We start from the raw sequence: 12193 nt of genomic DNA on the forward strand, positions 1-12193 counted from the left end.
TGACCGTGTGTGAGTAACTTTTGATCTGTTTGGGGTAGAAACACAATTTTATTTTGGTGAAATCTGAAAACGAACTATGGAGTAGATGTGGCAGATACTCCAAATCCATAATTATGTAGAAAACCGTGCAGCGGCAGAATCACGATGGTCCTTCCTATAATGCAGCATAACATTCCAGCACGTTTCTCTCTACAGAAATATCCTCTCCATACTCAAGCAGGAAGCTACATCATAATAGTGCAGCACCACCAGCAGCCCTTCAAGCACCACTTTGGTCATCACATCTTCATTATCGTAAATGGGAAGAACGCTGTGATATCTGAACACACAGGGTCCAACATTCTAAAGCATCTTCAGTCCCGCCTGCTTAGACCACCTTAACAACCTCACCCCTGGAAGGCTACAGAACTCTGTAACAAGGGGTTTGATTGAGCGGTGGCCTTGAGCGTCCCTGATCAGATCAGGCCAACTTCAGCCAGGCTTGAACCAAAAGACAATTCCAAAGACTTGGACTCGTTACCGGGATTTCTCACCTGTAAAAAAAATGTTCTTACTGGACAGAAAAAGCAACTGAAGTGGATTTAGAAGACAAAGGGTGCTCATGGAAATCTGATTTGTGTTAATTTCCAGCATATTTATATGAAAGGTTGTGAGTCCCCAAAAAGTTGGTAATAAGATACAATTATAGAGGTCTCCCACTGTGAATTGGGACCAGTTCCTCTGAAAGTGATACCTACGTCTGAAGTTGCACTTTAATCTTTTTATTTTAAATATGTCCTGTGATAAAACCTTTTGACTTGGGTAATTCTTCAATCAGTTAATAATATATCATATTTAATAGGAATATAGGTATAGCTGTCCAGCCCATCTATTTACAATTAAAATTCCTTTGTACAATGCAAACCCACTTATTTAGTGCAACCTCTGCTGCTTATTATTTCCTTTAAGAAGACATGCAAATTACTGTCAATGGATGCCACAACCCTGCACAGGGTGGAAGTGTCAAATGATTTGATGAATGCCCTGCCATACTCTAAAGTGAGTATGCATACATTCAATCTGTGCATTTTTCTAAGTGAATAAACTGCTTGGCTGGACCTCAAAGTTGATAGGAAATTCTCCCTCACAACAATCACAAGCAAATGTGTAGCACTTTAGAAAACCTAAGATGGCATGACACTCCATTGAAAATTCTTAATTAGAAACACATAAAATTCTAGCATCAGTGTTGGTACCAGTACATCAACTGTGTTCTCAGAGACAGGAGTTGCTCCTGGTTAACAAGAAACGATGCCATTGCTTAGTCTACCTAGCTGCTCAAGTCGTTCATGCGTCGGTGTTCCAGCTTCTGGGCTGCTTCTGCACTACAAGATTCCTGAATACATACGTGTGTGTATATGTATATATGCATCACCAATCATCACATCCTCTTGGGGGGCATGCAGTTGTTATATAGCACACATGACCCCTGTATTTCTGATTCTTACAGAGACTTAGGCAAAAAGCCATTCACCATGTACCCTGGACTATTCTCAGCATTCATTGCCTTTCAATACAGAGCCAAATTAAGCATGTAGAAGTACTTTCTTTATGTCTGTGGAGACAGTAGATGCAACACGATTGTTCCAAATCATTTTGACTTTCTTCAGCTTACAGAAAGTGGCCCCTAAAGTCTTGGTCTTTTGGGAACTGTGACACAACTGTGTGTTTGCATTCCATGTCTTCTTATAGCTGTTGGAGTATTTTTTCTTATTGATGTGTAAAAATGCAGCTTTTAAAAAAACAGTTGGTGAACAAGAGGACTTTCTGTTATCATCCTTGATTAAATGGCTTTCAGAATGTGAGTGAAAAACATTGTTCACTTAAAATAGTTAGTGACATACTATAGTGTGATTTGTCAACCTCACTTTTAGAAGAAGTTGGGTTTTCTCTTCCATTGGTGCGTAACAACAGACTGGCTTTCATTGTGTAAATGTCATGGTTGATAAATGCAAAAATAATAGATTTACAAGGTTGCCTTCTTTTTTATTTCTTGGAATGTTTGTTGACTTATGGAATGCAAGCAGCGACATTGTGAAACAGGATATTGCCTGGTGTGTCATTATGCACTCTCAACAATATGTATAAATATTTTTTTTATTTCATCAGTACTCCTAGCTATAACTATGCACCAAACATGGACAAACACTGGATCATGCAGTACACTGGGCCCATGCTACCAATCCACATGGAGTTCACTAATGTCCTACAGCGGAAAAGACTACAGACTCTGATGTCCGTAGACGATTCTGTGGAAAAGGTGAGTGGATTTCAAGACTCAAGTTCGTTCTGAAATTTGTTGAATTGTGTATATGTAGCTTGGTTACGAAGTATTAAACGGTGTCTGAAGTGTGATAGGAGTATTTTATTCTTTCAGATACAAGTATCGTCTTAACCTGCTTGCAGTATATTCCCTTTGTTTAAATTAGAAGTCTAATAATCAGATTGAGAATGTTGACAATAACACTGCCATTCCAGTATAATATTGTCAAGTTTCCTAATCTCGGTGTAAGCAGCGGCTCCCTGCATTCTGCTCTGAAATGGTCATGGTCCTTTGTTGATTTCATGGGCCCATACTGTAGTGACATTTTTTCACTTCTCAGCATTTGTTCCAAAACAGTGTTGGATCGCATGCCTGCAGTTTGAACTCTAGTTAATTAGTCTTTGTGATACGGAAATAAATATTGGTTCTGTAAATGCACAGATTGTCATAATCCTTAATTGCCTTTCATGAGAAAGCTGTGTAATATTGGGGAGTGCTTGCATACGCATATTTTTAATTGTTTAGCTAATTGTGATCTGAATGAGGTGGGATTTGAAACAGCAGAGGGATTTCTGCACTATGAAAAAAGGTTACTGTATCATAGGTTAGAGGTTGCCTATGATGCGTATTTGGAACTTGTGAAATACAATAATGCCCTCTTCTATAGACTCCCTTTAATGCAATTCATTAACAGCGATAGATCTTTTTGCTGCAGTGTACACGGTGATTGCTGAGAGATGATTCTCAGCTCACATTTGCAAATCAAATCTATTCAGTTTAAGTGTAGCTCTTTTATTTCTATATATTCTGTATGAAGTTCACTTTGTCATAGGTCTTATATCTCATAATGTACACTTCATCAAAGGGTATGCAAAGAGGGACAGTTTGGTATTCTTTAAGTTGATCATTTAGTAACCATTATACTTAAGCAATTGATGTCATTGTGTACTATGTTAGCTACCAGTACACTGTAACAAGTCGAGGGAGGGGGGCTACTAAATATTAAGGTTGTTATAATGTAAGGGTTTGCAAATGATTAAAGTCCTGCAGGACACTGATAACATTTTGTGTATTTTCCTAGTTTGTCTGATTAGACCATTGTCCTCAGACTCGATCATTATAACTTCTCAGCACACCACTGTACTTGCAAATGCCTCCCCCTCCGTTAGAGTCACAACGACTCCTGTCCGACTATATTTGTATGTTGCATCTAAGGTCTTTTGATAAGGATGTTATTTGTTATCTGTCTCAAGAGAGTAACTCTTTCTCCTTCAAAAAATAAGCATTGGTGATGCCAGTAGGGTTTAATATGAATCATGTAAAGATGTTTCCGTAAGATATCATACTATAACCAATATTAGTGGTATTGTTGGTATTATCTGTGGCATTAATGGTGGAATTAGTAGTGTGATGGTGCAATCATTTTAGTGATTATGGTGTTGGTGGTGACATTAATGGTAGCAGTTCTGTTGGTATAGCTACAGATGATACAGGTGGCTTTGTTTGGCCCATTTTGTGGTGGTGGTAGTGGTGTTGGTGGCCTTGTTGGAGGTAGTTTTTTTGGAGGGGGTGTTGGTGATGGTGGTTAGATTGTGATATTTTAATTATTTCTCTGAAGTCAAATTCCCCACAAAATAGAGACTGAGGGGCTCCTCTGTGTAGTAAATCATGTACTGATTGTTGTCAAACTTACTCCATTCCAAGCATCCACCCTGCATTTTCAGTGCAATGACTGTAGGAAGTTGGCTCTGTATGTGCTATTTCAAAGTAAGGAATAGCATACACAGAGTCCAAGGGTTCCCCTTAGAGGTAAAATAGTGGTAAAAATAGATAATACTAATGCTCTATTTTGTGGTAGTGTGGTCGAGCAGTAGGCTTATCCAAGGAGTAGTGTTAAGCATTTGGTGTACATACACATAGACAATAAATGAGGTACACACACTCAGAGTCAAATCCAGCCAATAGGTTTTTGTATAGAAAAATATCTTTTCTTAGTTTATTTTAAGAACCACAGGTTCAAATTCTACATGTAATATCTCATTCGAAAGGTATTGCAGGTAAGTACTTTAGGAACTTTAAATTATAAAAATTGCATGTATACTTTTCAAGTTATTGACAAATAGCTGTTTTAAAAGTGGACACAGTGCAATTTTCACAGTTCCTAGGGGAGGTAAGTTTTGGTTAGTTTTACCAGGTAAGTAAGACACTTACAGGGTTCAGTTCTTGGTCCAAGGTAGCCCACCGTTGGGGGTTCAGAGCAACCCCAAAGTCACCACACCAGCAGCTCAGGGCCGGTCAGGTGCAGAGTTCAAAGTGGTGCCCAAAACACATAGGCTAGAATGGAGAGAAGGGGGTGCCCCGGTTCCGGTCTGCTTGCAGGTAAGTACCCGCGTCTTCGGAGGGCAGACCAGGGGGGTTTTGTAGGGCACCGGGGGGGACACAAGCCCACACAGAAATTTCACCCTCAGCAGCGCGGGGGGCGGCCGGGTGCGGTGTAGAAACAGGCGTCGGGTTCGCAATGTTAGTCTATGAGAGATCTCGGGATCTCTTCAGCGCTGCAGGCAGGCAAGGGGGGGGTTCCTCGGGGAAACCTCCACTTGGGCAAGGGAGAGGGACTCCTGGGGGTCACTTCTCCAGTGAAAGTCCGGTCCTTCAGGTCCTGGGGGCTGCGGGTGCAGGGTCTCTCCCAGGCGTCGGGACTTTGGATTCAAAGAGTCGCGGTCAGGGGAAGCCTCGGGATTCCCTCTGCAGGTGGCGCTGTGGGGGCTCAGGGGGGACAGGTTTTTGTACTCACAGTCTTAGAGTAGTCCTGGGGTCCCTCCTGAGGTGTTGGGTCGCCACCAGCCGAGTCGGGGTCGCCGGGTGCAGTGTTGCAAGTCTCACGCTTCTTGCGGGGAGCTTGCAGGTTTTTTTAAAGCTGCTGGAAACAAAGTTGCAGCTTTTCTTGGAGCAGGTCCGCTGTCCTCGGGAGTTTCTTGTCTTTTCGAAGCCGGGGCAGTCCTCAGAGGATGTCGAGGTCGCTGGTCCCTTTGGAAGGCGTCGCTGGAGCAGGATCTTTGGAAGGCAGGAGACAGGCCGGTGAGTTTCTGGAGCCAAGGCAGTTGTCGTCTTCTGGTCTTCCTCTGCAGGGGTTTTTCAGCTAGGCAGTCCTTCTTCTTGTAGTTGCAGGAATCTAATTTTCTAGGGTTCAGGGTAGCCCTTAAATACTAAATTTAAGGGCGTGTTTAGGTCTGGGGGGTTAGTAGCCAATGGCTACTAGCCCTGAGGGTGGGTACACCCTCTTTGTGCCTCCTCCCAAGGGGAGGGGGTCACAATCCTAACCCTATTGGGGGAATCCTCCATCTGCAAGATGGAGGATTTCTAAAAGTAAGAGTCACTTCAGCTCAGGACACCTTAGGGGCTGTCCTGACTGGCCAGTGACTCCTCCTTGTTGCTTTCTTTGTTCCCTCCAGCCTTGCCGCCAAAAGTGGGGGCCGTGGCCGGAGGGGGCGGGCAACTCCACTAAGCTGGAGTGCCCTGCTGGGCTGTGACAAAGGGGTGAGCCTTTGAGGCTCACCGCCAGGTGTTACAGCTCCTGCCTGGGGGAGGTGTTAGCATCTCCACCCAGTGCAGGCTTTGTTACTGGCCTCAGAGTGACAAAGGCACTCTCCCCATGGGGCCAGCAACATGTCTCTAGTGTGGCAGGCTGCTGGAACCAGTCAGCCTACACAGATAGTTGGTTAAGTTTCAGGGGGCACCTCTAAGGTGCCCTCTGTGGTGTATTTTACAATAAAATGTACACTGGCATCAGTGTGCATTTATTGTGCTGAGAAGTTTGATACCAAATGTAAAGAAATGGCTCCCTGTTGCAGTTACCCCCCACTTTTTGCCTGATACTGATGCTGACTTGACTGAGAAGAGTGCTGGGACCCTGCTAACCAGGCCCCAGCACCAGTGTTCCTTCACCTAAAATGTACCATTGTATCCACAATTGGCACACCCTGGCATTCAGATAAGTCCCTTGTAACTGGTACTTCTAGTACCAAGGGCCCTGATGCCAAGGAAGGTCTCTAAGGGCTGCAGCATGTCTTATGCCACCCTAGAGACCTCTCACTCAGCACAGACACACTGCTTACAAGCCTGTGTGTGCTAGTGAGAACAAAATGAGTAAGTCGACATGGCACTCCCCTCAGGGTGCCATGCCAGCCTCTCACTGCCTATGCAGTATAGGTAAGACACCCCTCTAGCAGGCCTTACAGCCCTAAGGCAGGGTGCACTATACCATAGGTGAGGGTACCAGTGCATGAGCATGGTACCCCTACAGTGTCTAAACAAAACCTTAGACATTGTAAGTGCAGGGTAGCCATAAGAGTATATGGTCTGGGAGTCTGTCAAACACGAACTCCACAGCACCATAATGGCTACACTGAAAACTGGGAAGTTTGGTATCAAACTTCTCAGCACAATAAATGCACACTGATGCCAGTGTACATTTTATTGTAAAATACACCCCAGAGGGCACCTTAGAGGTGCCCCCTGAAACTTAACCGACTATCTGTGTAGGCTGACTAGTTCTAGCAGCCTGCCACAAACCGAGACATGTTGCTGGCCCCATGGGGAGAGTGCCTTTGTCACTCTGAGGCCAGTAACAAAGCCTGCACTGGGTGGAGATGCTAACACCTCCCCCAGGCAGGAATTGTCACACCTGGCGGTGAGCCTCAAAGGCTCACCTCCTTTGTGCCAACCCAGCAGGACACTCCAGCTAGTGGAGTTGCCCGCCCCCTCCGGCCAGGCCCCACTTTTGGCGGCAAGGCCGGAGAAAATAATGAGAAAAACAAGGAGGAGTCACTGGCCAGTCAGGACAGCCCCTAAGGTGTCCTGAGCTGAAGTGACTCTAACTTTTAGAAATCCTCCATCTTGCAGATGGAGGATTCCCCCAATAGGGTTAGGATTGTGACCCCCTCCCCTTGGGAGGAGGCACAAAGAGGGTGTACCCACCCTCAGGGCTAGTAGCCATTGGCTACTAACCCCCCAGACCTAAACACGCCCTTAAATTTAGTATTTAAGGGCTCCCCTGAACCCTAGAAAATTAGATTCCTGCAACTACAAGAAGAAGGACTGCCTAGCTGAAAACCCCTGCAGCGGAAGACCAGAAGACGACAACTGCCTTGGCTCCAGAAACTCACCGGCCTGTCTCCTGCCTTCCAAAGATCCTGCTCCAGCGACGCCTTCCAAAGGGACCAGCGACCTCGACATCCTCTGAGGACTGCCCCTGCTTCGAAAAGACAAGAAACTCCCGAGGACAGCGGACCTGCTCCAAGAAAAGCTGCAACTTTGTTTCCAGCAGCTTTAAAGAACCCTGCAAGCTCCCCGCAAGAAGCGTGAGACTTGCAACACTGCACCCAGCGACCCCGACTCGGCTGGTGGAGATCCGACACCTCAGGAGGGACCCCAGGACTACTCTGATACTGTGAGTACCAAAACCTGTCCCCCCTGAGCCCCCACAGCGCCGCCTGCAGAGGGAATCCCGAGGCTTCCCCTGACCGCGACTCTTTGAACCTAAAGTCCCGACGCCTGGGAGAGACCCTGCACCCGCAGCCCCCAGGACCTGAAGGACCGGACTTTCACTAGAGAAGCGACCCCCAGGAGTCCCTCTCCCTTGCCCAAGTGGAGGTTTCCCCGAGGAACCCCCCCCTTGCCTGCCTGCAGCGCTGAAGAGATCCCGAGATCTCTCATAGACTAACATTGCGAACCCGACGCTTGTTTCTACACTGCACCCGGCCGCCCCCGCGCCGCTGAGGGTGAAATTTCTGTGTGGGCTTGTGTCCCCCCCGGTGCCCTACAAAACCCCTCTGGTCTGCCCTCCGAAGACGCGGGTACTTACCTGCAAGCAGACCGGAACCGGGGCACCCCCTTCTCTCCATTCTAGCCTATGTGTTTTGGGCACCACTTTGAACTCTGCACCTGACCGGCCCTGAGCTGCTGGTGTGGTGACTTTGGGGTTGCTCTGAACCCCCAACGGTGGGCTACCTTGGACCAAGAACTAAGCCCTGTAAGTGTCTTACTTACCTGGTTAACCTAACAAATACTTACCTCCCCTAGGAACTGTGAAAATTGCACTAAGTGTCCACTTTTAAAACAGCTATTTGTCAATAACTTGAAAAGTATACATGCAATTTTGATGATTTGAAGTTCCTAAAGTACTTACCTGCAATACCTTTCGAATGAGATATTACATGTAGAATTTGAACCTGTGGTTCTTAAAATAAACTAAGAAAAGATATTTTTCTATATAAAAACCTATTGGCTGGATTTGTCTCTGAGTGTGTGTACCTCATTTATTGTCTTGTGTATGTGCAACAAATGCTTAACACTACTCCTTGGATAAGCCTACTGCTCGACCACACTACCACAAAATAGAGCATTAGTATTATCTCTTTTTACCACTATTTTACCTCTAAGGGGAACCCTTGGACTCTGTGCATGCTATTCCTTACTTTGAAATAGCACATACAGAGCCAACTTCCTACACCAAACTTCCCAGTTTTCAGTGTAGCCATTATGGTGCTGTGGAGTTCGTGTAAAACAGACTCCCAGACCATATACTCTTATGGCTACCCTGCACTTACAATGTCTAAGGTTTTGCTTAGACACTGTAGGGGCACAGTGCTCATGCACTGGTACCCTCACCTATGGTATAGTGCACCCTGCCTTAGGGCTGTAAGGCCTGCTAGAGGGGTGTCTTATCTATACTGCATAGGCAGTGAGAGGCTGGCATGGCACCCTGAGGGGAGTGCCATGTCGACTTACTCATTTTGTTCTCACTAGCACACACAGGCTTGTAAGCAGTGTGGCTGTGCTGAGTGAGGGGTCTCTAGGGTGGCATAATGCATGCTGCAGCCCTTAGAGACCTTCCCTGGCATCAGGGCCCTTGGTACCAGAGGTACCAGTTACAAGGGACTTATCTGGATGCCAGGGTGTGCCAATTGTGGGATCAATGGTACATTTTAGGTGAAAGAACACTGGTGCTGGGGCCTGGTTAGCAGGGTCCCAGCACACTTCTCAGTCAAGTCAGCATCAGTATCAGGCAAAAAGTGGGGGGTAACTGCAACAGGGAGCCATTTCTTTACACAAGCCCCCCCCAGCCCACAGGCCAGGAGACTCAGCCAACGCTGGAAAAGTCTTCCTAGTCTGTCAGGCGAGGAAGAGTAGAGGAAATGGCTGGTTTGTTGCAGGGCCTACTCTGCCTTACATCCTCCTGTTCAGGTCATTCCCTCTGGGGAACTGACCCACTTCCACAGTGATAGGACCTAGTCTGAACTGCCTCTTGTCTGCCTCTTCAATGTCTCCACCCATTCTTTCTATTTTGGTCTTAGAGGTATCCACCTCTGCTAACCTTATCTTGGCCAGGGTTACCCCTAGCTTACCCAAAGAGGTTACCCAGAGCTGGAGTAACCCCACCATGACCAATAGGGTCAGGGGGCCTAACTTGCTATTTGGCATGGGGTCAGACCACCATGCTAAGGATAGTGCAGCCATAAAGGCTAACACCCAGCAGAGGCCACTGACAGCTGTCAGTGCCCAGAACCACACCTTTAGCTCTTCACCTAAAAGGGAAGGGGCTAAGTTACAGGCTTCTTTGGGTTCAGGTTGCCTGTCTGCTGTATTAGAGTGGGGGGTTACCACATCTTGTAGTAAACACCCTTCTTCCACTCTTTCTTCTGTTAGCTGAGGAGCCACCCACTCAGGCTTAACAGTTGCCTGACTAGCCAGGACTTCTTGTGGGTCAGGTTGGACTTTATCAGGGCCATTTTTGGAGTTCTCCCCTACTGGAGCAGAATCTCCTTGGCTTGCTGTAACCTTGGCTAAAGGTTGTCCACCCTTCCTACTCTGTTTTCTTTTCTTCTTCTTATGGGGCCTGCTTGCATTTACTGCAGAGGCAGGACTTCCAGAATCCTTGGGAGAGGACTGGCACTGGACCAGTTCCTCTCTTGGGCTCTGACTAACCTCTGGGTAGTCATTTCCAAGGAGACAATCAAGGGGGAGGTCTGTACTGACTACTACCCTTCTCCAGCTAAGAGTGCCACCCACTTCGATGGGTACTAAAGCCACAGGCCTCTTAGTGACCCTGTCTAGGCTAACTCTTACCCTGGCAGTCTCACCTGGGATGTACTGGTTTGAGAGCACCAGCCTGTCATGCACAATAGTGTGACTGGCACAAGTGTCTCTCAGGGCAGTGGTTGGGATTCCATTCACCAGTAGGTGGTGGAAGTGTCTACTTCCCTCTGGAATCTCCAACTCACCTGTTGGGCCCTGTTTCCAGTTGAAGGCTATGAAGACCTCCTCATCTGAGGAGTCATCTCCCATGGCTACACTGGTTACCCCTGGAATTTTGTTCTGGGGTTTGTTTTTGGGACAAGAAGTGTCCTTGGTGTGGTGCCCAGACTGTTTACAGTTGTGGCACCATGCCTTAGTGGCATCCCAGTTCTTACCCTGGTACCCACCTTTGTTTTGGGTTGTGTCTTGGGGCCCACCCACCTGTTCTGGTTTTTGGGGGCCTACAGAGGACTCTTTTTCTTTGTTTCTAGTGTCACCCACTTTCTCCTGGGGAGTTTTTGTAACCCCTTTCTTTTGGTCACCCCCAGTGGAAGTTTTGGTTACCCTAGTCTTGACCCAGTGGTCTGCCTTCTTTCCCAATTCTTGGGGAGAAATTGGACCTAGGTCTACCAGATACTGATGCAACTTTTCATTGAAGCAGTTACTTAAAATGTGTTCTTTCATAAACAAATTATAAAGCCCAACATAGTCACACACTTCATTTCCAGTTAACCAACCATCTAGTGTTTTTACTGAGTAGTCTACAAAATCAACCCAGGTCTGGCTCGAGGATTTTTGAGCCCCCCTGAATCTAATTCTATACTCCTCAGTGGAGAATCCAAAGCCCTCAATCAGGGTACCCTTCATGAGGTCATAAGATTCTGCATCTTTTCCAGAGAGTGTGAGGAGTCTATCCCTACACTTTCCAGTGAACATTTCCCAAAGGAGAGCACCCCAGTGAGATCTGTTTACTTTTCTGGTTACACAAGCCCTCTCAAAAGCTGTGAACCATTTGGTGATGTCATCACCATCTTCATATTTTGTTACAATCCCTTTGGGGATTTTTAGGATGTCAGGAGAATCTCTGACCCTATTTAAGTTGCTGCCACCATCGATGGGACCTAGGCCCATCTCTTTTCTTTCCCTTTCTATGGCTAGGAGCTGCTTTTCCAAAGCCAATCTTTTGACCATCCTGGCTAACAGGGGGTCATCTTCACTGGAGTTATCCTCAGTGATTTCAGAGGTGTTGTTCTCTCCTGTGAGGGAACCAGCATCTCTGACTATTATTTTTGGAGTCAGGGTTTGAGGGACCCTGTTCTCCCTAGATAGGACTGGTAGGGGGGAATTTTCCTCCAAGTCACTATCCTCTTCCTCTGAGTTGCCACCCTCAGAGGGGTTGGCCTTTTCAAACTCTGCCAAAAGCTCCTGGAGCTGTATTTTGGTAGGTTTGGGGCCCATTGTTATTTTCTTTATTTTACAGAGTGACCTTAGCTCCCTCATCTTAAGATGGAGGTAAGGTGTGGTGTCGAGTTCCACCACAGTCACATCTGTGCTAGACATTTTGCTTCTAAAAGTTGGAATACTTTTTAAGAATCTACAACTAGTTCTAGGTTCTAATTCAAACTTTTACAAACTTTTAAACTCTAAAAGAAATGCTAAACAGGATCTAACACAAGGCCCTAGCAGGACTTTTAAGAATTTAGAAAACTTTTCAAATTGCAAAAATCAATTTCTAATGACAATTTTGGAATTTGTCGTGTGATCAGGTATTGGCTGAGTAGTCCAGCAAATGCAAAGTCTTGTACCCCACCGCTG

General features: G+C 46.3%; 1 protein-coding gene across 3 annotated transcripts in view; it reads left to right on the forward strand.

Moving 5' to 3' along the window:
* SULF1 (sulfatase 1) overlaps positions 1-12193 on the forward strand; it is a 416210-nt gene that overhangs the window by 218157 nt on the left and 185860 nt on the right. For all 3 annotated transcript variants that reach the window (XM_069220304.1, XM_069220302.1, XM_069220303.1), the window contains one exon: positions 2149-2299. In XM_069220304.1, the coding sequence (XP_069076405.1) occupies positions 2149-2299 (151 nt within the window). The remainder of the gene's footprint in view (positions 1-2148; positions 2300-12193) is intronic.

This window comes from Pleurodeles waltl, chromosome 2_2 (assembly GCF_031143425.1).
Source record: "Pleurodeles waltl isolate 20211129_DDA chromosome 2_2, aPleWal1.hap1.20221129, whole genome shotgun sequence".
NCBI classification, from domain to species: domain Eukaryota; kingdom Metazoa; phylum Chordata; class Amphibia; order Caudata; family Salamandridae; genus Pleurodeles; species Pleurodeles waltl.